Source organism: Canis lupus, chromosome 1 (assembly GCF_048164855.1).
Source record: "Canis lupus baileyi chromosome 1, mCanLup2.hap1, whole genome shotgun sequence".
NCBI lineage: Eukaryota > Metazoa > Chordata > Mammalia > Carnivora > Canidae > Canis > Canis lupus.
The window spans coordinates 106888885-106915384 of record NC_132838.1 but is presented as its reverse complement, the minus strand read 5'-3'; the positions used below and the strand labels follow the sequence as shown (position 1 = coordinate 106915384).

Below are 26500 nucleotides of genomic sequence, written 5' to 3'. Positions count from 1 at the left end.
TGGACTGAAGGTGGCACTAAACCACTGAGCCACCCGGGCTGCCTGGAACTTTTCTTTCTTATGGTATATAAAGTAACAGCATGTTTTGCAACTGATGGGGGCTTATATTTGATGAAATAACAAGATTCACTCATTTTTCCAAGGAGCCCTGGTTCTTTTTAGTGAATGGTGCTTAGAGTCTAAAATCTGACAAGTGTATATACATGCATGCACACGTGCATACACATGTCTTCAAGTATGTATACACACACGTTTTTTTTCTTAAGTCATCTCTATGCTCAACGTGGGGCTGGAACTCACGATCCCAAGATCAAGAGTCACGTGCTCCTCCGACTGAGCCAGCCAGGTACCCCTGTATACACTCGTTTATATCTCTATTTATTTCTCTAAGTATCCTTGCATATTGAAAACTATGAGTTCACACCAATGCGCCAAGTTCTGTCTCAGCGTCACAGAGTTCATCGTAACTTTCTCCTCCTGCAAATTCGTAACTCTTTTTGTGTGTGTATGACAGTGAGAAACCTGTATCCTACAAAATACTACACATTTGGGACACCTGGGTGGCTCAGCAGCTGAGCGCCTGCCTTTGGCTCAGGGAGTGATCCCAGGGTCCTGGGATCAAGTCCCATATCGCTCCCTGAGAGGAGCCTACTTCTCCCTCTGCCTCCTCTCTCTCTGTGTATCTCTCATGAATAAATAAATAAAATATTTTTTAAAAAGTGAAAATAACTTAAAATAAATACTACACATGTTTGTGTTTTCTCAGTCCCCTTTAATGTAATCCATCTCCTGGCCCTCCTGGGCGTCTCCCCCACTCAAGCTTGCCCAGTATTTTATCAACAAATGGAATGACAGGAGGAAGAAAGAAAACAAAACATTAATGAGAGACCATCTTATATATTATTTCCAACTTACAGCTCTCCAGCTATTTCTTTGGGGCTGTTTTGATTATGAGACAGTCAACTGAGATGGCTTAAGCAAAAAATGTGAATTAGCATAAACTCACATAATTGAAATTCCATGCGTTGGGTTCAGTTACCGCTGGATCCAGGTGCTCAAATGGTGTGTCAGGGATCTTTTTCCTTTGCTTGGCTCTTCGTTGTCTTCACTCTGAAAGAATCTCATTCTCTCTGTCTTTCTCTTACTCCCCTCGGGATGGCAAGGCAGCCCCCAGTAACTCCAAACTTTGGAGCTTACTTTAAAAAAAGAAAAGAAAGGGCAGCCGGAGTGGCTCAGCAGTTTAGCACTGCCTTTAGCCCAGGGCCTGATCCTGGAGACCCGGGATTGAGTCCCATGTTCCGCTCCCCGCATGGAGCCTGCTTCTCCCTCTGCCTGTGTCTCTGCCTCTCTCTCTTTCTCTCTCTGTGTCTCTCATGAATAAATAAATAAAATCCTAAAAAAAAAAAAAAAAAGAAAGAAAAGAAAAACTGGGGATTGTATTGCCCACTCTGGGGGCCTGGACAAGGCGAGAGTTGTTTTTTAGAATGTCCAGTTTGGGCAGCCCCGGTGGCGCAGCGGTTTAGTGTCGCCTGCAGCCTGGGGTTTGATCCTGGGGACCCTGGATCGAGTCCCACATTGGGCTCCCTGCATGGAGCCTGCTTCTCCCTCTGCCTGTGCCTCTGCCTCTCTCTCTCTGTGTCTCTATGAGTAAATAAATAAAATCTTAAAAAAAAAATAGAATGTCCAGTTTGAATTTTTGTACTATGTAGATTTTTTAGAAGCAATTAGAAAGAAAGAGAGCGAAAAGAAAGAAGAAAGAAAGAAAGAAAGAAAGAAAGAAAGAAAGAAAGAAAGAAAGAAAAAGAAAAGAAAGAGAAAGAAGGCAACAAAAGTTAGCTACTCCAAAATAATGATGTATGGGTTTTATTTATGCATCAGCTCCCCAGAGAGGCCTTTCCCCAGCTATCCTGTGTGCAAATTCAGCACTCCCAGACCTCCCTGCTCTTTTCTCCTTAGCAATTAATTGTTTGTCCCACGTTGACTAATGATTGATTTCTTGACCTCATTTATTGTCAGCCTCCTCCGCTGGACTCTGAGCTCCCCCAGGGCAGGGTTTTCGGTCTGGCACGCAGTAGGTGCTCAGTAAATTACAGGTTGTCCCTATGAAATCGCCAGTGATTGCTCACCTGCCCGAAGCGCGGGTACTGGTCCCCCATCCCCCACCCCCAGCCCCCACGGCTGCCCTCTGGTGCATGGCGCCCCCGTGTGACCGCCGCGGACCCCGCCTGTCCGTCCCCTCTCCGCAGGCTGGCAAGCTGGAGCCTCGGCTGGTGCTGGACCAGCTGCGCTGCAACGGCGTCCTGGAGGGCATCCGGATCTGTCGCCAGGGCTTCCCCAACCGCATCCTCTTCCAGGAGTTCCGGCAGCGGTGAGTGCGATGCTGGGGGCGGGGCAGGGCTCCACCTTGGAAGCCCCCCGTGTCTGCACCCAGACAACCCCACTGCTACTTCTGAGGTCTGTGGAGTCAGTGGCCCGTTCCTTTAGTTCCTGTCTCAGCTTTCTCCTCTATGGGATGGGAGAGCAGTACCCTGCTCAGTGCACTCCCACAAGAAAGATTGCCTGATGTAGCCATTCTAGTGGGGCCATCTGCATTTCTCTACAAAGGCCATATAGAATGGGATAGAACAGAAGATACCAGAGTTGAAGGAGCAAGTAATAGGGGCCCCTGGGTGCCTCAGTCCATTAAGCCTACGACTCTAGGTTTCAATTCAGTTCGTGATCCCAGGGTCATGAGATCTAGCAGGTGTAGGTCTGCGTGCTAAATGTGGAGCCCTCGAGATTTTCTGTCTTCTCCCTCTGCCCCCTCCACACACACAATGCGTGCTTTCTTTCTCTCTAAAAAAAAAATATATATATATTAACAAATCCAGTTCCTGGGGCGCCTGGGTGGCTCAGTCGGGTAAGCGTCTGCCTTTGACTCAGGTCATAATCCCAGGGTCCTGGGATTGAGTCCCACATCACATTGGGCTCCATGCTTAGCCAGGAGCCTGCTTCTCCCTCTCCCTCTGCTCCTCCCCACTGCTTGTATACACACACACTTTCTCTGTCTCTCAAATAAATAAAAAATCATAATAAAAAATAAGTAAATAAATAAATAATCCAGTTCCTCAGTTGGCCAGGCCACATCTCAAGGGCTCAGTAGCTACACGTGGCCAGTAGGTGCTCTGTTGGACAGGACAGGTCTGTTAGTTTGCTCCTCAAAGTGTGTGGTCCCCGGAACCAGCAGCATGAGCATCACTCGGCAGCTCATAAGGCACATTTTCAGGCACCATGGCAGACTTACTGAATTAGAATCTGCGTTTTAACAACACCTCTGTTGATTGAGCAAGCCCAATACACACACACACACACACACACACACATGCACATTTCTCAATCACCGGTCATAAAATATGCCATATTAACATAGGACATGTATTATATATCTGATACACATGTATGTGTATATATATTGTATGTATAATATGCATTATGTTTTATGAAATGTCAGAATCCAGGGAAGGGCGCTCTGAGGACATACACGCATGTGTTTAGGAACCGTATCCTGTTTTATTCTCCTTTGCGCTTACACATCTGGAAGATGCTGCCTCACAGTGCTTTGCTCAGGGCCTGACAAATAATAAGTCTTCAAACACATTAGCTGTCATTTGCAGTCATTCTCGCATTTCCACTCTGAGACATGACACACCTGTGTTCCACATCTCAAGGAGATGTGCTGGTGGGGCATCAGAACATTCATGATCAGCAGGTGCTGGTGTCCAGGGAGTGGCAGCTCCTGTGGTCAGTGCTCTCATTGGTGATATTAAGGCTCTTAGCCCAGCATATGGTGCTCCATAAATGATCGAATGTTCACTCTTCTTACTATTCATATCATCATCATCATCGTCATTATTGCTATTTGTCACTCTGAGCCCAGTGCCGGGCTACGGCAGGAGTTCAGTGACAGTGTGCCATAACTATCCACCCACTCCTTCCCACCCCCGGCAGATACGAGATCCTGACGCCCAATGCCATCCCCAAGGGCTTTATGGATGGGAAACAGGCCTGTGAGAAGATGGTGAGTTTGGGGCAGAGCCTGGGGGTGCCAAGGTCTTAGGCAGCGGAAGAGGAGGGCTGGGACCTCCCTCTCATTGCCTTTCCTCTTCATTACTCCTCTCCCACCCCTCACAGATCCAGGCCCTAGAACTGGACCCCAACCTCTACCGTGTGGGACAGAGCAAGATCTTCTTCCGGGCAGGGGTCCTGGCCCAGCTGGAAGAGGAACGGGACCTGAAGGTCACAGACATCATCGTGTCCTTCCAGGCAGCTGCCCGGGGGTACCTAGCTCGCAGGTAAGGCACTGTGCTGTCTCCTGGGTCCCCTTGGCCAAGGCTGGGTGGAGGGGGGGGGGGGCAGGGCAGGGTTGACCAGATGGCTCCAGGGTTCAAGGCCTCCAAGATGGTAGAAGGGCTGGGAAACAAAGGCATGGAGGCACCAGATGCCCAGGCTTCTTGCTTCCCCGAGGAAGTCCCCGAGGGCCCTCATAGCCCAGATTCAGTGTGAAGCAGAGCTAGGGACAGAGAAGAGGTAGGCTTGGCCATAGGGTGACGGACCATCCTGCTTCACTCAGGACCGGAGATTCCCCGGGATGCATGATTTTCAGTGCTGAAACAAAGCAAGCCCTGGGCAATGGGGCATGGTGGTCGCCCTAATGGCCAGTGCCTCAAGGGACTCCACTCTGGTGGGGGAGACTGCGCGGGCACAAAGTGTCACAGTCCTGGAGTGGGATGCGCTTGGATGGGTCATACAAGTGTAGTGTGGAGACCCCACAGCAGACCAGGACACCTCCAAGTCACACTTGATGACCAGAGAGACAAAGGATGGGGTAGGTGTTGCAGGCAGGAGCAAGAGCTGGTACAAAGAACCAGTGATATGAGAGCCTCACAGTGTTTCAGGAATGCGAGAAGTTTGCAGAAGAGTCTTCTTCCCCTTTGAAATGGTCCAGAGGAAGGATCCGAGAATAAAGAACTCAAACACGGCTGTGGACTGTGGGCCGCCGGGGTCGGTGAAGGATCTCAAGATGGCTGGGCGAAAACTTGCTCTAAAAACCATTGACTGGGTAGCTTTTGGCGAGATCATACCCCAAAACCAGAAGGCCATTGCCAACTCCCTGAAATCCTGGAATGAGATGCTTACCTCCAGGTTGGCTACTCTTCCTGAGAAACCACCTGCTATCGACTGGGCTTACTACAAGGCCAATGTGGCAAAGGCTGGCTTGGTAGATGACTTTGAGAAGAAGTTTAATGCCCTGAAGGTTCCTGTGCCAGAGGATAAATACACTGTCCAGGTGGATGCTGAGGAAAAAGAATATGTGAAAAGCTGTGCTGAGTTTTTGTCCCTCTCAAAGGCCAGGATTGAAGAATATGAAAAAGAGCTGGAGAAGATGAAGAACATAATTCCATTTGATCAGATGACCATTGAGGACCTGAATGAAGTCTTCCCAGAAACCAAATTAGACAAGAAGAAGTATCCCTATTGGCCTCACAAGCCAATTGAAAATTTATAAACTTGAGTTGAGGAGAAAGCCCCGGCCCTCATATTATAAACATTGGACATTAAAAATAATGATACGGAAAAAAAAAAGAACTCAAACACCAGGCTGAGCAGTGGGGACCTTATTTATTCAGGGATGCTGGGCAGCCATGGGAGAGCCATGAGCAGGGGAGGAGGAATGGGTGAGCTCTAGTGTAGAAAGACCCCTTAGGAGGTATGTTGGGGATGGACTGGAGGCAAGAGATTAGAGGTTGGGAGGTTGGGGTGAGGGTCCAGGTGGGGGAAGGGGAGGCCTAAACTAGGGTTGTGTGGACAGAGGGGAAGAGGCAGAGCAGAGAGTCAAGGGCAGAGGACTGACACATTATATGCAACAAGATCTGCGAGTAATAGAAAGTGCTTGCACACAGTAGGCACTTAACAATGGTTGACTAATTGAAGGGAGCTTTGCTCTCTTGCTAAGGGGACAGGCTTAGAGGGGCCAAGCCTTCACTCTCCCACTTTTCCGTCTCCCCACCCAGAGCCTTCCAGAAGCGGCAGCAGCAGCAGAGTGCCCTGAGGGTGATGCAGAGGAACTGTGCTGCTTACCTCAAGCTGAGACACTGGCAGTGGTGGCGGCTCTTCATCAAGGTGAGGGCACCTGGGGAAGTGGCCTGAGCAGCAAGGAGACAGAACCTTGGGGCCAGGTCTGCTTGGGCAACTGGCTTTCTTTGTTTGGGCCTCAAGTTTCTGCATCTGTAAAATGGGACCAATCAGCCCAACCTTTGTTAGCCAGGATTTTTTGGTGTAACAAGTGACAAAAGAAAAAAAAAATCAGACTCAAACCAACATGGTTAAAAGATTCAGGACAGCTTCAGGAATGGATAGACCCAGGGCTGAGTCGGGGGTCCCAAAGACCCCCTCAGATTCAATGATTCACTAGAAGGACTCACAGAACTTGGAGAGGCTGTTATACTCATGGTTAAGGTTTATTACAGTGAACAGATAGAGATTAAAGCCAGCAACAGAAAAAAATGAGCAGGCAGAAGCTTCCAGTTGTCCTCCCAACATGGAGTCGGGTGGACAAGGCTTAATTCTTCCAGAAACAATGTGTGACAACACATACAGGCTGTTGCTTACCAGGGAAGCTCTCCCGAGTCTGTGTCCAAGCTTGTTTTTGGGGGGTCAGTCTCATAGGTATGGCTGACCCCCAAATGTGGTTGATCTCATGTCTCCAGCACCTCCAGAGGTCAAGTTGATTATATGTGACTCAAAAGCCTGAGGTAACAAAGTCACTCTTACTAGAATATTCCAAGAGCTTGCAGATTATTTTCCAGGAGCCACCCAAGGGCCAGGCCTTTCTATGAAACATGCAGGGTTTGGACAACCCAGGCCTACTTAATCAATCCTTTATTGCACAAGGACCCGAACAGTGATGCCAATTACCTGACATTCTGTGCCTCGCATTCGGCTTTCCTCCATGGTGATCACGTAGACTTTTCTACGTGGGGCCCACTAACAGATTGAGTCTTGTCCCCCACTACCAGCTAGGCCAGCATGGTCTCCTCCTATCCCAGAGCTCTAGCCAGAGCCCAGCCAGACTTGACCTTCGCCAGCTGGGTTCATGTGACCACCCCAGACTCCTCACAACAAATCAGATGAGCCAAGCTGGTGTCACATGCCTGCCCAGAGCCAAGGGGCAGGGCCAGGTCATCTGGCTCCCTGTGAGCATGGGGGCAGTGTGTTCCCCCAATGAGAAATTGGAGAGGAGTAAGGAAAATTGAAATTTGGAAGCAAAAATACCACAGCTGTTCAGTGTAATTCTGAATATGTTATGTGAGCAGTCACCTACATGCGCTCAGTTAGTGTTAACTGAGTACCTACTATGTGCCAATGACTTTTTCGGGGATCCTGATGAAATGGTGAAATAAAAACCAAGTCGTTGGGCAGCCCCAGTGGCACAGCGGTTTGGCACTGCCTGCAGCCCGGAGTGTGATCCTGGAGACCCAGGATCGAGTCCCACGTCGAGCTCCCTGTTGGAGCCTGCTTTTCCTTCTGCCTCTCTCTCTCTCTGTCTGTGAATAAATAAATAAAATCTTAAAAAAAAAAAAAAAGTTATACCCCATGGAGCCCACAGCCTAGAACAGGCATCGGCAAAGGGCGGCCTGGCCCAGCTGTCTGTCTTGGGAAATGCCCATCGGTTAACATATTGTCTGTGGCTGTTTTTGCATTCCAGCAACTCTGTGGAATAGTTTAAACAGAGACAGGGTGGCCTGCAAAGCCTCAGACATTTCCAAGCTGACCCTTTAGGAGAAAGCTTGCCTGCCCTGGGTCTTGGGGGTGGGAGTTGACTGATATCAGTGAATGAGTCTCACAGATAAAATATAAAATTATAGGGGTGCCTGGGTGGCTCAGTCGGTTAAGCATCTGCCTTTGGCTCAGGTCATGGGTCCTGGGATTGAGCCCCACATAGGGCTCCCTGCTCAGCGGGGAGTCTGTTTCTCCCTCTCCCTCTGCCTGCTGCTCCATCTGCTTGTGCTCTAATAAGGAAATAAAATCTTTAAAAAATATATATGTATATATATATAATTATAGCTGTGATAAATGCATTGCAGTAGGGCAGAAGAGAATACAATACACTAGATAAAGAACTGAGTAGAATCAAGAAGAACCAAAGAGAAAGCAGGGGGATGGAAATGATCAAAGGAGACCCCATTCAGCAAGGGGGAGGGTGGTTCTGTGAGCCTGTCGTTTCAGTTGCTTATGTGTGTGTGGCACCTGTCGCCCCCACCGGAATCCGTGTAAAGTGCATCTATCACCCTGGATCTGCGAGTCGGGAACTTTGAGAGACATTGTGCTACAGAATGGTGACGCTGATGTCTCTTGTCCAACCAGGGTTAGTTTAGCAAGGAAGGAACACGTTTAGTACCGCTGGCCTTGTGCCTCTGACTGTTCTAGGCTTTTCACTAGTGTCAGCTCATTCACCCATTGTGAAAAACCCTGGGCAGCAGGGGCTGCTCCCATCCCCTTTTGTTTTTTTTGTTTTTAAACAGCATGTTTTTGTTTTTTTTAAGATTTTATTTATTTATTCATGAGAGAGAGAGGGAGAGAGAGAGGGGCTCGGAGACACAGGCAGAGAGAGAAGCAGGCTCCGTGCAGGGAGCCTGACTTGGGACTCAATCCCGGGTCTCCAGGATCAGGCCCTGGGCTGAAGGCGGTGGTTAGCGCCGAGCCACCCGGGCTGCCCTCCCATCCCCTTTTGATAGATGAGAATGTTAATGTGCTTGCGGGAGGCCACGCAGCTCATGGGTGGCGGAGCTGCCACTGGAACCCAGGAATGGGGCCTGCTCAGAGTGAGTGCTTACTCAGCTCCTTGGCCAAGGGAAGCCAGCCATTCTCACCTTTACCTCCCCCTAGGTGAAGCCGCTGCTGCAGGTGACGCGGCAGGATGAGGTGCTGCAGGCGCGGGCCCAGGAGCTACAGAAAGTTCAGGAGCTGCAGCAGCAGAGCGCCCGCGAGGTGGGCGAGCTCCAGGGCCGCCTGGCGCAGGTAAGGGGCGGGGCTGCGGGGGGGGGCGGCCCGTGGGTGGGGCCAGGGTGTGGGGGCGGGGCTCCCGGCCGAGCCCTGAGCGCCGTGGAGGGAGGAGTTAGGGTGAGGGCAGAGCTCAGGTGTGCCGGGGCCCAGTGTGGGCGGGGCCGTGGGTGGAGCCAGGGTGTGGGGGCGGGGCCGCGGATGGGGCGGGGCTCCCGGCAGAGCCTTGAGCGACCCGGGAGAGTGTGGGGGAAAGGGTTAGGGTGGGGGCAGAGCTCAGGTGTGCTGGTGCCAGTGAGGGCTGAAACCCTGTGGTGCTGGGGGGCTGTGTGTGATGTGCAGGGGACAGGGCCCTGGGGTGCAGGCAGGGCATTGAGTGGGGGGCTGGTTCCTGCAGAGCCAAGATGCTCAGGGGGCTGGGCTCCGATAGGGGCCGGGCAGGGGCCGGCCTTGTGGCAGGGCTGGGGGTAGGTGGGTGGTGAACTTTTTATTGTCCAGTTTTTCTGGTGTCTTTTAAGTAATGCTGAAGCAAAACCCTCTTGAGCATTTTTTCTATTTGCTTTTACTGAGCTTTTTCCTTTGGTTAAATTTCTAGGCGTAGGAGTGTTAAATATGAGATAGTAGAAAGGCCTCACTGGGGCTATTCTGGAGGGTGAACTGGAGAGGCAGGGCCTGGAGGTGGGGAGGCTGGGGAGGAGGCTAGGGAGTCGGCTGGGGAGAGAGTCTACCCAGAGAGGATAAGGCCCAAGCTCGTCAAGCTATGGGACCAGAGAGGAGGGGACAGGGCAGAGGGTCCAGGGGCATGTCGACAGTGCTGGGGACTGATAGGCTGTGAGGAGGTGAAGGGAGGTGGTGGAGAGGCTGCACCCAGGGGTCTGACTTTGTGACTAGGGGGATTGAGGTCATGCTGAGATGGGGGCCTAGAAGAAGACCCTCCAGGCCTCAAAGGGCAAAGCAAATCAGTGCTCCACTGAGACTGCCCTGGGAGCACTGCCTGCTGAATGCTGACCTCCTGCCCTGTCCCCAGCTGGAAGAGGAGCGCACTCGCCTGGCAGAACAACTGCGAGCAGAGGCAGAGCTGTGTGCGGAGGCTGAAGAGACACGGGGGCGGCTGGCAGCCCGCAAACAGGAGCTGGAGCTGGTGGTATCAGAGCTGGAGGCCCGTGTGGGCGAGGAGGAGGAGTGCACCCGCCAGCTGCAAAGTGACAAGAAGAGGCTGCAGCAGCATATACAGGTCTGGCCCCTGTGTGCCCACAGGCCACCTCTCCCCATGCCCTTCCGTCTACCCTGACAACCATTGCTTCTCCAAACCATGTCTCATTGGGCCACAAATTTGCATAAAATTCAACTCAATTTTAGTATATGTGCTGCCGAAGCAAGCACATCAGAAAATTCAACTCAAAGTCACTTAGACAAAAAGAATACGTCTTTGGTTCAAATAATAGGAGATTCCCTAATGAATAAGCTTCAGGCATGGCTGGATCCAGGTGCTGAGGTGATATCCTTTGTGCTCTTTCTCTCTCTATCTCCTGGCTCCATTTGCCTCTAGGCTGCTGCATTCCCAGGCAGGCCATCCTCATCTGTCTCCTCTTCAGAATCCACTATGTGTTTTGCACTAATGGTACATCTTAATTCATATGCTCAATTTTCATTGGCAGTACTTCATCTGCATTTATGTTTTATGACTTCTTCACTTGAAAAAGGTAGGTTTAGGTACCGAAGCGATTCCAAACATATTTAAAAATTATCCAGTGATTACATGAGTATCTGGCTTTAAATTTTAAATAAATAAAATTAAATAAAAATTAAATAAGTTTGAAAATTCAGTTCCTCGGGCATACAAACCACATTCCAGGAGCTCAGTAATGTTTTAATCACCTTCTCTTCGTTATGGGGTGGGGGGGGATCCCAACCTATAGTTATGGAGATAGCCTAACACACCACGCCCAACTCAGGACAGATAAGATAGATAGTAGTTGATTAGTAAAATACAGGCAGAGGTAGGCAGACACCATTCCACAGAGAGCCACACAGGGGTTGCACTTAGAACTAAAATGAATAGGCAACAGATGTCGGAGGCAGGCTTTGTAGTAACAAGAGGATGGGGTGACCCCTGGTTCCTACAGGGAGATGTGATCAGTTTGTTTAAATAATTCCAGGGCTGAAAGGCAACTGAAGTCTACCATGTGAGCATAAGCTGGTACTGTGCCTGTCCCTATGATATGTAGTGTTATGTGGCCAGTGGACCTTATCCATGGGAGCAGAGTGGGTAGGAGGAGGATATGTGATTAGGCCATTACGGATCCTCCCAATACCAGATAGCAAGGCAGCACATAATACTGAATCTTTTTTTTTTTTTTTAATTGAGGTATTATTGGGACACTTGGGTGGCTCAGTTGGTTGGGTGTCTAACTCTTGATCTCAGCTAATGCCTGATCTCAGGGTCATGAGTTCAGGTCCTATGTTGGGCTTCATTCTCTGGAGCCTGCTTAAAAGAAAAAAAGAAGAAAAATTGAGGTATTGTTGACATGTAACATTAGTTCAGATATACAATATAATGAGTTGCTATTTGTATATATCACGAGTTAACATCTATTACCTTACGTAGTAACAAAAAATTTTTTTCTGGTGATGAGAACTTTTAAGATCTACTCTCTCAGCAGCTCTCAGATATACAATATTTGAACTACAGTCATGCTGGACATTACATCACCAGGACTTACGTACTTTATAACTAGAAGTTTGTACCGTTTGACCACTTCACCCACTTTGCTGATGTTTTCTTGCACCCACCCACCTACAACCACTCATCCGTTCTCTGTATCTATGAGCTCAGATTTTTGTGTTTGTTTTGTTTTTGTTTTTTAGATTCTACATATAAGTGGGATCATACACTATTTGTCTTGCTCTGGCTTATCTCACCTAGCATAACGCCCTTGATGTGTCCAGGCTGTCGCATAATGTCAAACCTTAATTTCCAGTTTCATACCACATGTTGCCATAGTGGACAGTACCTGTCTAAATAAACAAACATTATATATTTATTTATTATGTTTATTGTTTACAATCTTCCCGCACACACAAGAACGTAATTTCCATAAGACAAAGATGCCTAGTACATTGCCTGGCACATACTGGGCACTCAGGGAAGGCTTAGGGGTAATGAATGAAACAGGAAGATCAGAAAAGTGTGATCCTTCCCAGCCTCACCCAGAGTATGGATCGGTCTGAGCCACAAGCCCTAGAGGTTTGGGACCGTCCCCTCCCCTGTGCCCTTCCCATTGCACCCCAGCCCCCAGCCTCTGGGGCCTCATCCCTCCCACCCTCCCCTCTGCAGGATCTGGAGAGCCACCTCGAGGCTGAGGAAGGGGCACGGCAGAAACTGCAGCTGGAGAAGGTGACCACAGAGGCGAAGCTGAAGAAATTTGAGGAAGACCTGCTACTTTTAGAAGATCAGAATGCCAAGCTGAGCAAGGTCAGTGGCCTGTGGGCCATACATGGGGGGCATGGGGGGATCTCTCTCTGCGTCTCCCCCAGCTCCTCCAGCTCGCACCATCTCTAGGGGCCTCGGGCTCTGAGTGTCAGCCGTTGGCTCTCATGGGCAATCATCAGGTTGTGGTGGCTGGGTGTGGGTGTCTGCAGTCCTGATCCTCCTTTGTGTGGCTTCTGTCCTCACAGGAAAGCCTGAGTTTCTTACATGGCAGCTCAGGGCTTTAAGAATGAGAATGGAAGGGATCCCTGGGTGGCGCAGCGGTTTGGCGCCTGCCTTTGGCCCAGGGCGCAATCCTGGAGACCCGGGATCGAATCCCACGTCGGGCTCCCGGTGCATGGAGCCTGCTTCTCCCTCTGCCTGTGTCTCTGCCTCTCTCTCTCTCTCTCTCTCTCTCTCTGTGTGTGTGACTATCATAAATAAATAAAAAAATTAAAAAAAAAAAAAAAAAAAAAAAGAATGAGAATGGAAGTGGAAGCTTCCAGGCCCCTTAAGATATTAAGCCTGGAACTGTTATGGCATCACTTATGCCCAATTCTATAGATCAAGGGTTGGCAAACATTTTCTGTAAAAGGTCAGATAGCAGGTATTTCACTCTTTGCAGGCCTGTGTTTTGGTCACAAACACTCAATTCCACCGATGTAGTGTGAAAGCAGCCATAGTGCATAATCGAACACATGTGACTGTGTCCCAATAAAACTTTATTTATAAAAACAGGTGGTAGGCCAGATTTGGCCTGCACACTGTGGTTTGCAGACCACAGAGCTTAAAACAGTCATAGGCTCAGCCCAGATTCAGTGGTTGAGAAATTAGACTCCATCCCTGAGTGGGGACACGGCAAAGAATCTGCCTCTATCTTTAACCTGCCACAGCCAGGACTGGGCTAGGCACAAGGCATATGGTGTGGAACTAACTAGAAAACCATTTATGTCCTTGTGAGGGGCCAGGGACAAAGGATGCTAGGTGAGACACCACAGAAAATAAATATAACCACATGATATGACTTAATTATAAACTGTCAGCAAAAAACAGAAGATGATAGAGAGGGGCCAGTCCCTTTCCTGTCCTAGGGGTAATCAGGGAAGGCTTCCCCAAGGCAATGATGCCTGAGTTGGGAAGTCAAGGAAGCACAGGAGTTTTCTGGAATGTTCCTTGGGTGCAATGATTATTCCATTCTACACTGTTCTATATCTTTCTTTTTAAGGGTAGGTCCAACACAGTACATTGGTTTCCAGAAGCACTTAGTTTGAAAAGTACAGCTCCAGGCCAGTGCTTCTCAAATGCTAATGTGCACGGGAGTCATATGGAGAGCTTGTTAAAATGCTGATTCAGGGAGTCTGGGGTGGAGCCTGAAATGCAGCATTTCTAAAAAGTGATCATTTGGTGTTTATGCCACTGATTTACAAAACTCCTACTTTGAGTGGTATGGATCCAGAACTCGCGTGAATGCAGCAGATGGGCAAGGATGTTCACTGCAATGTGTTTATAATCACACATGAATTGAAATGAATCTCAGTGCTCATGAGTGGAATGGTGCCCTAGCGAACCGCGGGGTTCTTCGAGTAATGGGAGCCAACCCTGCAGTTACTAGGTGTGAACCTGTGCCTATGGGACGGGTCTGCAAACCCAAGAGGATGGGGAAGGGAAGGCTGGGGTCAGGAGCGGGAGGCTCAGTGATGGGTGGAGGTGGAGGAAATGCACATGAGAACTCATCAAAGATGAGCTTTGCGGGGGAGCTGCTCTGACGGCCCCCACTTCCCACCACCCTCAGGAGCGGAAGCTGTTGGAGGAGCGTCTGGCCGAGTTCTCATCACAGGCGGCCGAAGAGGAGGAGAAGGTCAAGAGCCTCAATAAGCTTCGACTCAAATACGAGGCCACGATTGCGGACATGGAAGGTGAGCGCTGCCCACAGGGTGCAGCCTCTGGGGTCTGCGCATGCTGGTGGGGGGCGGGGGGACGGGATGTTGGGTGTTGGGTGAACCTCCTGTGCCATCGAGCCTCAGCGGTCGGTCGAGCCTCAGCGGTCGTATCTGTTAAAGGGGGACAGGAAAGAAGGCTCAAGACAGATTGAGTGCCCTCGTAGCTCTTAGGTTGTTTCTGTCGCTTGAAATGCAATTCTCTTGCCCTCTCCTCCGCATCTTGGGTGGCTCTCTCTCTGACTGTCCCACTACCTGTTTCAGACACCTTGTTGTCTCTGCCCCTTGCTGACTCAGAATCAGCAGCAGAAGGGAGAGAGCACAGGAGAAGGCTGTGGAGATAGGACAGGACAGGGCAGAGGTAGTCCCTGAGCTGGAACAGGGCTGCCACTAAGGGGTGAGGAGGAGAGGACGGCACCTGGGGGTCAGGCCCAGGGCTGGGGAAGCTGGAAAAGGGGCACAGAGGGAGATGCTGAGCCAGTTTCACCCCCACCCCCACCCCAGCAAGTGCCGGGGGCGGGCCCTTGGGTGTCCGGGAGCTGCTGGGTGTGGGGTCTGGCGCCCTCCCGCATGGCCCCCACTCCCGCCTCCAGACCGCCTACGGAAGGAGGAGAAGGGCCGCCAGGAGCTGGAGAAGCTGAAGCGGCGGCTGGACGGGGAGAGCTCGGAGCTGCAGGAGCAGATGGCCGAGCAGCAGCAGCGTGGGGAGGAGCTGCGGGCCCAGCTGGGCCGCAAGGAGGAGGAGCTGCAGGCGGCCCTGGCCAGGTGCTGGGCGGAGGGGGGTGGGGAAGGGGGAGGTTGAAGAGGGCAAGGAGGCGCTCGGTGCCCGGTGCCCAGTGCCTGGGCCACAGTGCACCACCTGCCAGTGCCAGCGGGAGGGACGCCCCAGGGAGACTCCACCAGCGCACACGCGCCTCAGCCCCATGGAGCCTCAGTGTCCTCTCCTGCAAAGTGGACCTGGCGAGAGTACCAAACCCGCCCCGGTTAAGGGAAGAGTGAAAGGAGGCCCAGTTCCGGAATTGGAATCAGGGATCAACTGTGATTTCATAAGTGCTCTGGCCATGAGTGGAATCGTATCATTATAATTACAGTCAGTAGCAATTATAGAGCACCTACTGTGTGCCAAATACGGCACTCGGTGTTGCGAATGCCTTTTACCCGCCGTGCTTCATGCCGTCCAGGAGCCCCTGATTATAGGTGGGGCTCAACTTCAGAGATGTTTAAATGTGAGAAAATGTGTGTCTTGTAGTCAGTGGTGCCAGCGGGGTGTGAGTGTGTGGTTAAGACCCTGCAGGCCCATCAGATCTCTGGATTGGAGCCCAGGCCCCGCCCCTTTCCAGCCTTGTGACCTCACTGAGTGCCCTCAGCCTTTGGGGGGGGGGGCATTTTGAAGCTACTCCTAAGGTTCTTGTAGGGATTAAATAAGAAAGTGCTCTTTAAAGGTTTAGCATACCATAAGCCCTCAATAAATGCGGGTGTGTCTATTACTACTTTTCCTTGTTTTATTCACATGTTCTTTTTTTTTTCTTTTTATGGAGGTGAACTTTACATAACAACCGTATTATTTTTCTTTAAAGATTTTATTTGTAAGTAATGTCTGTGTCACACATGGGGCTTGAACTCACAACCCTGAGATCAAGAGTCACACTCTCTGCCAACTGAGCCAGCCAGGTGGCCCCCATAACATAACCAATTTAAAGTGTGCAATTCAGGGCGCCTGGATGGCTCAGTCTGTGAAGCATCTACCTTTGGCTCAGGTCATGATCTCAGGGTCCCAGGATTGAGCACTGTGTAGTCAGGCTCCCTGCTCAGCAGGGAGTCTGCTTCTCATGCTCCCTCTGTGCTCTCATGCTTTCACTCTCAAGTAAATAAATACAATATTTAAAATAAATAAATACTCCATACAATTCAGTGGCATTTGGTGCACTCATGGTGTTGTGCAACTACCACCTCTGTGTAGTTCCAGAACACGTCCATCTCCCCCAGAAGGAAGAGTCCAGTACCCATGAAGCAGTCCCTCCCCTTCTTCCCCTGCCGCAGACCTTGGCAGACCCTTGCAGACCAACAACCTGAGTTGTTTGACATGATTTGCCTCTTCTGGATATTTCACATAAGAGGAAGCATACAACATGTAGCCTTTTGTGCTTTTATTATCAGTTTTATTGTCATCTTCACAGCAGCCCTGTGCAGTGGGGTAGTGTGTCCTCTTACAGGCCAGGAGCCTACAGTTCAAAGCGGTGGTCAAGTGACCAGGGCAGGTGGCCGAGCAGGGGATCCAAACCCCAGTTTGCTTGGCTCTGTGAGCAACTTAACCTCAGCCACTGCTGCCACTTCGATTCAGCTTCTCTTTGCAAGAGGCTGTGTCTCAGAGGGGGCATGAGGCAGATCAGATGCTGGGGTCAGCTCTCCGTATCGCTGACCGGGTGACCTGGGCAAGTACTTTCCCACTCTGTACATCCGTTTTCTCATTTGGTGTGATCCTGAAACGAAATGATAAAGGAAAGGGTCCCACATGGCAGGAGCTCAGTAACCCGCCCTGTGATTACTGTTGGTGTCATCCCCATTTCACAGAGAAGGAAACTGAGGTTCTGAATACTGAGGCATGTGCCCAAGGGCAGAGGTGGGATTTTAACCTGGGATGGGCCCCCTCCCAATCCACCCTGGCCTCCCCACCCCCAGAAATCTTCCCTGCCCTCTGCCTGCCCCAGTACTGACTCCATGGTCCTTGTCTATCCCCAGGGTGGAGGAGGAGGGCGGTGCCCGGGCCCAGCTGCTCAAATCCCTGCGGGAAGCACAGGCAGGACTCGCGGAGGCCCAGGAAGACCTGGAGGCCGAGCGGGCAGCCAGGGCCAAGGCAGAGAAGCAGCGCAGGGACCTGGGTGAAGAGCTGGAGGCGCTGCGGAGTGAACTAGAGGACACGCTGGACTCCACCAATGCGCAGCAGGAGCTCAGGTGAGGCCAGGCTGCCCTGTGGCTGGCACATCCTGGGTGTGTGCAGGGCAGGGTGCAGGGAGAGGAGGACTTTGGTGCTCACCAGTTGTTCATCGAGTATCAGCTCTGCACCTGGGCTAGGCTGGGGACAGAGATAAGTCAGAGCCAGACATTTCCCACTAGAACTCTTGGTCCAGGGGAGGCAGATTCAGGCAAAGAGGCCCAGTGGAGAACAAAGTATGCTCTAAGGGAGCAGCACAGGGCATTGTGAATGATAAGAGAAAGCCCTTAAACCACGTGTATGGAGGAGTCTGAGAAGACTTCCTTGAGAAAGAGCCTTTTGAATAGGGTTTTGAGAAATGAGTAGGAGTTCACCCTTAAAGCCGCATTGTTCCCTCACTTCCCACCCAGTTCCCTTAGAAATGTAGAGTGAGGTCCTCATTCTTAAAGGAGGCATACCCAGATGTCAGGAGGACCCCCCCAAAGTCCCTGCCTTTCTCTATTCTGAAATTATGCTCCCTTTACAAAAGGTCCAAGAGGGAACAGGAAGTGACAGAGTTGAAGAAGGCTCTGGAAGAGGAGACACGTGTTCACGAAGTGGCGGTGCAGGAGCTGAGGCAGCGCCACGGGCAGGCATTGGGCGAGCTGGCGGAGCAACTGGAACAGGCCCGGAGGGTGGGTTGGGACAGGAGTGGGGGGTTCTGGGGGGCCCTGGGAGGGGAAGGCAGGATGCAGGAGGACGTGCCTCTGACTGGTTCTAGGCTAGCTCCTATTTCTGGAGTTCTTTCCTTGTGTATCCATGTCCTTGGTTCACCTTCCATTCTGCAAACATGGGGAGAATACTATGTCCCCAGGATGGTCTGGGGACCCAGCAGTGTGCAAAACAACCCATATTCCCTTCCGTTGTGGAGTTCACATGTTACCAGGAGAGCCAAAGGCTAAATAGCAACCCATTCCTCATGTATATTGGGGTAATAAATGCTCTGGGAGGGATGCCTGGGTGGCTCAGTGGTTGAGCGTCTGCCTTCAGCTCAGGGAGTGACCCTGGAGTCCCAGGATCCAGTCCCACATCAGGGTCCCTGCGTGGATCCTGCTTCTCCCTCTCCCTATGTCTCTGCCTCTCTCTCTGTACGTCTCTCATGAATAAATAAAATCTTTAGTAAAAAAAAAAAAAAACTCTGGGAAAACAACAATAAACAAAGGGGCAGCAGAGTCAGGGTTGAGGGGTTGTGACTTCAAAAAGAGACATCACAGAGCACATCTGAGTAGAAGACTAAAGGAAGTAAGGAGTGAGCCATCTAGTGTCACAGGGAAACGTGTTCCAGGCAAAGAGAATAGCCAGTGCCAAGGCCCTGAGGCAGGAATATGCCTGCTCTGGTTGAGGGGGAAAGTATACTTCTTTACTGGTCTCTCTCACTTGCCAGAGCAAAGGTACATGGGAGAAGACCCGGTTGGCCCTGGAGACTGAAGTGTCTGAGCTACGGTCGGAGCTGAGCAGCCTGCAGGCCTCACGTCACGAGGGCGAGCAGCGGAGACGCCGCTTGGAGTCACAGCTGCAGGAAGTTCAGGGCCGGGCTGGCGACGGGGAGCGGGCGCGAGCCGAGGCTGCTGAGAAGCTTCAGCGAGCCCAGGTGAGTGGGGCGGCCTGGGCAGGAACCCTCTCTGGGCTTCCGTTTGGTCCACAGCAGCCCTCGCAACTCTTCCAACGTGATCACACATGAAGAGCTAGTATTCAGTGAGCAATTACTATACACCAAATATCCTATGTATTTCCCTAAATCTTCCTGACTCTCCTTTTAAGGAAGTGCTAATATTGTTCCCCTTTTACATATGAGAAAACTGAGGCCCAGCAAAGTGAAGCAGATTGTCTAAGACCCCTCAGAGACAAAACTCGAACCCAGGCTTGCCTGACACTGTAGCTCTTAACCCTACCATGACTCCCCACTCTCCTAGAAGCTTTAAATAATCTGGATTCTGATTAGAAAAGTCTAGTGTGAACACATGGAATACTGTAGGGATGATACATACCATTACTGTTAAAAAAATGTGGACTTTTAAGTTTTAATTTTATGTTTCTTTAAATGGCCAACACGTATGCGTTACTGAGAATACAAAGAAGCAGAAAGGATGAAGGAAAAAACTACTTTAAAAAATAATTTTAAAAAATATTTTAAGTAATCTCTACACCCAACATGGGGCTCAAACTCACAACCCTGAGATCAAGAGTCAAATGTTCTGGGATCCCTGGGTGGCGCAGCAGTTTGGCGCCTGCCTTTGGCCCAGGGCACGATCCTGGAGACCTGGGATCGAATCCCACATCGGGCTCCCGGTGCATGGAGCCTGCTTCTCCCTCTGCCTGTGTCTCTACCTCTCTCTCTCTCTCTCTCTCTCTCTCTCTCTCTCTGTGACTATCATAAATTAAAAAAAAAAAAAAAGAGTCAAATGTTCTACCAACGGAGTCGGCCAGGTGCCCCAGGAAGAATGATTTTTAATTGTCCAGCTCCTCCAGAGGAAAACATCATTACAGTTTTTAGTTTCCAGATTAAAATAGCGTATTAGTGTAAAAGTTGCAATATAACCAAAGGCACCCCCATAATCCATCAGCTTTAATAAAAGACTTCTGTCTCCCTGTTGAGAAAGAGACTCAGGGTAAGCAGTGGAAGCTGGCAGGATACTATGCTCCATGAGGTCACTCAAAACCCAGGTTCCTTGTTCTTGTCATGCCACCATCCCTGAGAGCATTGCCCTCATCTTCAGACTCAAATCTGGGTTATGGGTACATCTGTGTTCCTGCTTAGGAAGGGGGAAAGAGAGGAAGTGGTAAACTTGCATATATCACTTTGCTTGTATTCCTTTGGTTGTCATCACATGATCAAATGACCACAACTAACTGCAGGAGAGGCTGGGAAATGTAGTTTCCAGCTGATAGCCATGGGCCTAGTGAATAGACTATCATAGTGGGGCCAGAAAGAGTGGATTTAAGGGTGGGGGCAGCCAGGATCTGCCCCGGATGAAATCATGCTACCTAGTGGTCACTGTAGTAAACATTTTACGTATGACACAAATGAAAGTGACACCAGAAGTAGAGTTTGGTGGTTGGCAGTAAGAGTTCCAGCCAGCACTAGAAGTTTCTTCAGTGATGGAAATGTTCTATATTTGCGCAATCCAGCCACTGAACGTTGAAAATGTAGCAAACACAGCTGAGGTGGTGTATTTTTACTTTTATTTAATTTTAGTTTTTAAATGTAAGTAGCCACATATGGCTGGTGGCTACCATATTGGACAGCACAGCCCTGGCTCAGTCCCCCTTCTGGTAGCTGTGTGATCTTGGGCAAATTTCCTAACTTTTCTGTGTCAGCTTCCTTTATGTAAACTGGGAATAGTAATAGTATCACCTCATAGGGTTGGTGTGTGAAACCAGTGGGCTTCCTTCCCCTGGAGAGTAAGGTGAACCTGTGTGGGCTGGTTAGACAGTCTTGTTCTATGATGTCAGAAGGACACCTGGTTTGAGGTGCCTGGCTGGCTCAATCAGTAGAGTATGCGACTCTTAATCTTGGAGTCATGAGTTTGAGCCCCACGTTATGTGTGAAGATTACCTAAAAAGAAAGAAATAATACATAAATAAATAAATAAATAAGTAAGTAAGTAAGTAAGTAAGTAAGTAAATAAATAAATAAATAAATAAATACAGGGACACCTGGTGACTCAGTGGTTAAGTGTCTGCCTTCCGCCCAGGGCGTGATCCTGGAGACCCCGGATTGAGTCCCGTATCATGCTCCCTGCATTGAGCCTGCTTCTCCCTCTGCCTTTGCCTGTGTCTCTGCCTCTTTCTCTGTGTCTTTCATGAATAAATAAGTAAAATATTTAAAAATAATAATAATAAAGTCCTTTAAAATAAATAAATAAATAAATAAATAAATGATTACAAAGAGAGAAAAGTACTTATACAGTGGAGAACTCTGGCTGCTGAATGAAATACTCAAATTTAACATGGCTAATAATGAGATAAACTGGTCACATATGCCTCCTAATCTGATAGAGACTGGGGGGTGGGAGGAAGGACACCTGGTTATCTTCTTGTCTCATTTCCAAGATAAATTTTCTTGCCAGCTGGAATTTGAACCCAACCTTGTTCCCTAAGTGAACCCCAGAAAGGGAGAGCAGGTGGTCCAGGGCAAGACACAACACCAGAGACTCTCATCCCACAAACATTTCCTGAGCACCTGCTATGTGCCAGGCCCTTTCCTGGGCCTTGGGGACACAGCAGGGAACAAAACAGATGAGGACCTACCCTCCTGGAGGTGACAGTCTGGGGGAAGGAGGTGGTGAGCTGTTACCCGATTCCCACTGGGAAGAAATGTGAGGCCAGGATCATTGTGAAAACTTTTGGTGGGGGAGGGAAACGGCTTTGTTGAAATAGAACTCATATGCTGGGGGCCCCTGGGTGGCTCAGTCAGTGAAGCATATATATGCCTTGGGCGCAGGTCATGATTTTGGGGTTCTAGGATTGAGTCCCACATTGAACTCCCTGCTCCATGAGGAGTCTGCTTTTCCTTCCGCCCCTCCCCCTCCCCTGCTCATGCATTATCTGTCTCTCTCAAATAAATAAATAAAATATATTTTTAAAGATTTTATTTATTCATGAGAGACACAGAGAGAGAGGCAGAGACATAGACAGAGGGAGAAGCAGACTCCCCACAGGGAGCCTGATGTGGGATTCGATCCCTGGACCCCAGGATCATGCCTTGAACCAAAGGCAGACATTCAACCACTGAGCCACCTAGGCATCCCAATAAAATATTTTTTTCAAAAGGAACTCCTATACGGATGCCTGCGTGGCTCAGAAGTTGAGCGTCTGCCTTTGACTCAGGGCGTGATCCTGGAGTCCCAGGATCGAGTCCCATGTCAGGCTCCCTGCATGGAGCCTGCTTCTCCCTCTCCCTGTGTCTCTGCCTCTCTCTCTTTCTCTCTCTCTGTGTCTCTCATGAATAAATAAATAAAATCTTAAAAAAAAAACCTCATATACTGTATAGTTCACCTATCTAGAGTGTACAATTCATTGGTTTCTGGTGCATTCCTAGAGTTGTACAGCCATCACCTTAATCTAATTTTAGAACATTTTCATCACCCCCGGAAGAAATATTGTATTCTTCAGCTACCATTCCCCAGCCTTCCCCCCATTACACCCCCCCTCCCCCCAAAACCACAAATTTCCTTCCTATCTCTTTAGATTCCCTATCCTGGGCATTTCACATCAGTGGACTCATATGATATCTGTCCTTTTGGGTCTGGCTACTTGCACCCAGCAATCATGTTTTCAAGGTTCTCCCGTGCTGTAGCACGTGTCAGATTCATTCATTCCTTTGTCTTGTCAAATAATATTCCATCATTTGGCTATGCCACATTTTATTCATCTGCACATCAGCTGATGGACAGGTAGGCTATTCGCACCTTTCAGCTGTGGTGAATGGTGCTCCCTGGACATTCCCATACAAGATTTTGCATAGACATAGGTCTTTAGTTCTCTTGGGTCCACGCCTAGGAGGGGAATTGCTGGGCCATAAGGAGACTCTGTGTTTCAGTGTTTGAGGAACCACTGGGCTGTTTTCTACAGCAGCTGCCCTACTTGCCATCCCCACCAGCCTGGTGTGGTAGGGATTGGAGGGGATGGAGTGGCTGGGGGCAGCCAGGTGGAAGCCACCATTGGAAGGTGCCCCTTCCCTGCAGGCTGAACTGGAGAATGTGTCCGGGGCCCTGAGTGAGGCCGAGTCCAGAGCCATCCGGCTCAGCAAGGAGCTGAGCAGCTCAGAGGCCCAGCTACATGACGCTCAGGTGAGGCCCTCCCCACTCAACCCCCAGCACCGCCCCCACCATGGCTCTCCACCCTCTGCCTTCACCTTATCTCCATTTCCTCCACCATCTGTAGGAGATGCTTCAGGAGGAGAGTAGGGCAAAGCTGGCCTTGGGGTCCAAGGCGCGAGCCCTGGAGGCTGAAGTGGCGGGGCTGCGGGAACAGCTGGAGGAGGAGGCAGCCGCCAGGGAGCGGGCAGGCCGCGAGCTACAGACCGCCCAGGCCCAGGTGAGCAGTCCTGGAGGGAGACCTGGTGGGGCCTCCAGTCAGTCCCAACCCACTCCTCTGGATTCCTCAGCTCAGGGATGGCCCCATTGCCCACCCAGTCCTAGGCCGGACCCCCGGGAGACCCCCATTCTTGTCTCTGACTCTCCCTCAGCCACAGCCTGTCCTTCACCACCCCACTCTGAGCTCCCAAGCCCTTTGTCTTCTCATCCCCATTCCAATCACCTTGGGCTGGAACTCTCTCTGCCCATGGGTCCCCACACACACCCGAATGGGAGCTCCTTGAAAGTGGAACCCATCAAAGTTAGGTCTTGGTCTTCAACACAGGCCAACAGGCCAACCTAGAGCCTGGCATATAGGAGGCCTGGAGAAATGTCTGATGAATGAATGAGTGATGACTGCATGCCTCTAAATATCCTTCTTCAACTGGCAGCTTCCTATGCATACTTCAAGATCCATCTCAAATGCCCCCTCTTCCAGGAAGTCTATCTTGAATATTCTGAACAGATTCTAAATTCCTCCTGTGGGTTCCCATGGCTGCCATGCTGCTTCTCCTTTAGCCTCCACCACCCTGGCCTTGATGCTCAGTCTCCCCCATCAGAATGGAGTCCTCCCCAGGGTGGAGTCCGGGTCTGATTCATCTTCTGGGTCCTGATGGGAGTAATTTTCATCTCCTGAAGAAGCTGAGGTTCATAGAACTCACAACCTCAAGCCTACTCCAAAGCAGAAGACCCCAGTACAACGAGTCCCTTTTCTCCTCAGGCCTCAGGCTCCTTGTCTGGGAAGTAGGGCACTACCAACTCACACCTTGGTCTGGTCACAGCCATGACAGCCACCCACCCTTTCTCCTCATCCCATGCCCCACCCCCAGCTCTCAGAGTGGCGGCGGCGCCAGGAGGAGGAGGCAGGAGCCCTGGAAGCAGGAGAGGAGGCCCGGCGCCGGGCAGCCCGTGAGGCTGAGGCCCTAAGCCTGCGCCTGGCAGAAAAAACTGAGGCGGTGGAGCGGCTGGAGCGGGGCCGCCGCCAGCTGCGGCAGGAGCTGGACGATGCCACCGTGGACCTGGAGCAGCAGCGGCAGCTCGTGAGCACACTGGAGAAGAAGCAGCGCAAGTTCGACCAGGTAGGGCACCTCACCCAACCCGGTGGGCAATCAGGATGCTCACTGGCGCCCCCACGGTCATTGTGTGCAGTCAGGAGTAGGAGATGTCAGGCTCCACTATGAACCTGGGGGGACCCTAGGGCAAGATGCTTCTTCCCTCTGTGCCTCTGTAAAATAGGAACCCTTCATCCATCCTGGTTTATGTCTCCTGTCCCCAAATAATTATTGGTAGTACCCACTTTTTTTTTTGTTTTTGTTAACAGAGGGAACTCGTGTATGAGCAGGGGGAGGGTGGGAGAGAACGTCAAGCAGACTCTACGCTCAGCACAAAGCCTGATGCAGGGGATCCCTGGGTGGCTCAGTGGTTTAGCGCCCACCTTCAGCCCAGGGCGTGATCCTAGAGTCCTAGGATCGCGTCCCACATCAGGCTCCCTGCATGGAGCCTGCTTCTCCCTCTGCCTATGTCTCTGCGTCTCTCTCTCGGTGTCTCTCATGAATAAATAAATTAACTTAAAAAAATAAATCTCAGAATTATTTTGAGATTCATCCATGTTTTTGCATGGATTAATAATTCATTCTTCAGGGCATCTGGCTGGCTCACTTGGTGGAGCTTGTGATTATTGATTTTAGGTTCATGAGTTTGAGCTCCATATTGGGCATAGAGAAAACTTAATAAAAAAATTTATAATAATGTATTCCTTTTTTTTTTGTATTCCTTTTTTTTTAACTGCCAAGTATTATTCCTGTATAGATAAACCATATTTTGAAAACCATTAACTTGTTGAACATTTGAGTTATTTCTAGTTTTTGCCTATTATGGATAAAACTTTAGTCTTTCTAATAAGGTGTAGTGGTTTGAATTCACATTTCCCTAATGAGCAATGACACTGAGTGTCTTTCATGTGCTTATTTGCCATGTATACCTCTTTGGTGAATGAAGTGTCTGTTCAAATCTTCTGTCCACTTTTTAAAATTAGGTTGTTTCCCCCTTTTTGTTTTGTTTTTGGGGTGGGAGTTGTTTCTTTCATTATTGGATTGGAAGTTCTTTATATATGGTGAATAAAAGTTCTTTAGCAGATGTATTATTTTGCAACTATTTTCATCTAGTCTGTGGCTTGCCTTTTAATTCTTCATTAGAGTCTTTCAAAGAGCAGGAGGTTTGAATTTTGATGAAGTCCAGTTTATTAAATTGTTGCTTTGTGGACTGTGGTTTTTAGTGTTGTGTCTGAGGAGACTTTACCTAACTCAGTCACAGAGGTTTCCTATATTTTTTCCAGAAATTTTCTACTTTTCAGTTTTATATATATGTTTGTGATCCAGTTTGAGTTAATTTGTTTATATTGTGCTAGTATGGCTCCAAATTAATTTTTTATACGTGGCTTTTGAATTGTTCAGACACTGCTGAAAGAATCTCTTTACTGACTCATTTTTGCATTTATATTAAAAATCGGGTAGTGTCAGTTGTCCATTTTTTTTCTTCTTTTTCAAAGTTCTTTTGCTTTTTCCAGGTCCTTCTCATTTCCACATGTATTTTAGTATCTGTTTGTCAGTTTCTACACACAGAAAGAAAATCCTCTTGATTTGGGATTTTGTTGAATCTATAGATTAATCTGGGAAGAATTGACATACTAACAATACCAAGTTTTCTGGCCTGGAGATGTGGTAGATGTGCCCATTTATTTAGATCACCTTGACTTTTTGTACTTTTCAGTGTACATCTTTCTCATTTTTCATCAGATTTATTTCCAAGCATTTCATATTATTGATGCCATTTTTTTACTTTCTCTTTCTTTCTTTCTTTCTTTCTTTCTTTCTTTCTTTCTTTCTTTTTCTTTCTTTCTTTCTGTCTATTTTTAAAGATTTTATTTATTCATAAGAGACACAGAGAGAGAGAGAAAGGCAGAGACACAGGCAGAGGGAGAAGCAGGCTCCATGCAGGGAGCCTGATG

At 49.5% G+C, this 26500-nt stretch overlaps 1 protein-coding gene and 1 long non-coding RNA gene across 9 annotated transcripts in view; one reads left to right on the top strand and one right to left on the bottom strand.

Annotated features, from left to right (window-relative positions):
* Positions 1 to 26500, top strand: part of MYH14 (myosin heavy chain 14) — a 101887-nt gene that overhangs the window by 55599 nt on the left and 19788 nt on the right. For all 8 annotated transcript variants that reach the window (XM_072770421.1, XM_072770374.1, XM_072770398.1 and 5 more), the window contains 15 exons: positions 2247 to 2368; positions 3988 to 4057; positions 4171 to 4331; positions 6051 to 6159; positions 8926 to 9057; positions 10067 to 10273; positions 12377 to 12514; positions 14301 to 14424; positions 15039 to 15210; positions 17185 to 17397; positions 17907 to 18051; positions 18801 to 19007; positions 23104 to 23208; positions 23303 to 23455; positions 24324 to 24572. In XM_072770421.1, coding sequence (XP_072626522.1) covers positions 2247 to 2368; positions 3988 to 4057; positions 4171 to 4331; positions 6051 to 6159; positions 8926 to 9057; positions 10067 to 10273; positions 12377 to 12514; positions 14301 to 14424; positions 15039 to 15210; positions 17185 to 17397; positions 17907 to 18051; positions 18801 to 19007; positions 23104 to 23208; positions 23303 to 23455; positions 24324 to 24572 — 2307 coding nt within the window. The remainder of the gene's footprint in view (positions 1 to 2246; positions 2369 to 3987; positions 4058 to 4170; positions 4332 to 6050; positions 6160 to 8925; positions 9058 to 10066; positions 10274 to 12376; positions 12515 to 14300; positions 14425 to 15038; positions 15211 to 17184; positions 17398 to 17906; positions 18052 to 18800; positions 19008 to 23103; positions 23209 to 23302; positions 23456 to 24323; positions 24573 to 26500) is intronic.
* On the bottom strand, positions 11282 to 15740 carry LOC140601502 (uncharacterized). The gene is made up of 3 exons (XR_012004513.1): positions 15562 to 15740; positions 11962 to 12057; positions 11282 to 11524 (listed from the first exon to the last, which is right to left on the bottom strand). It is a non-coding gene; the product is annotated as an uncharacterized lncRNA (long non-coding RNA).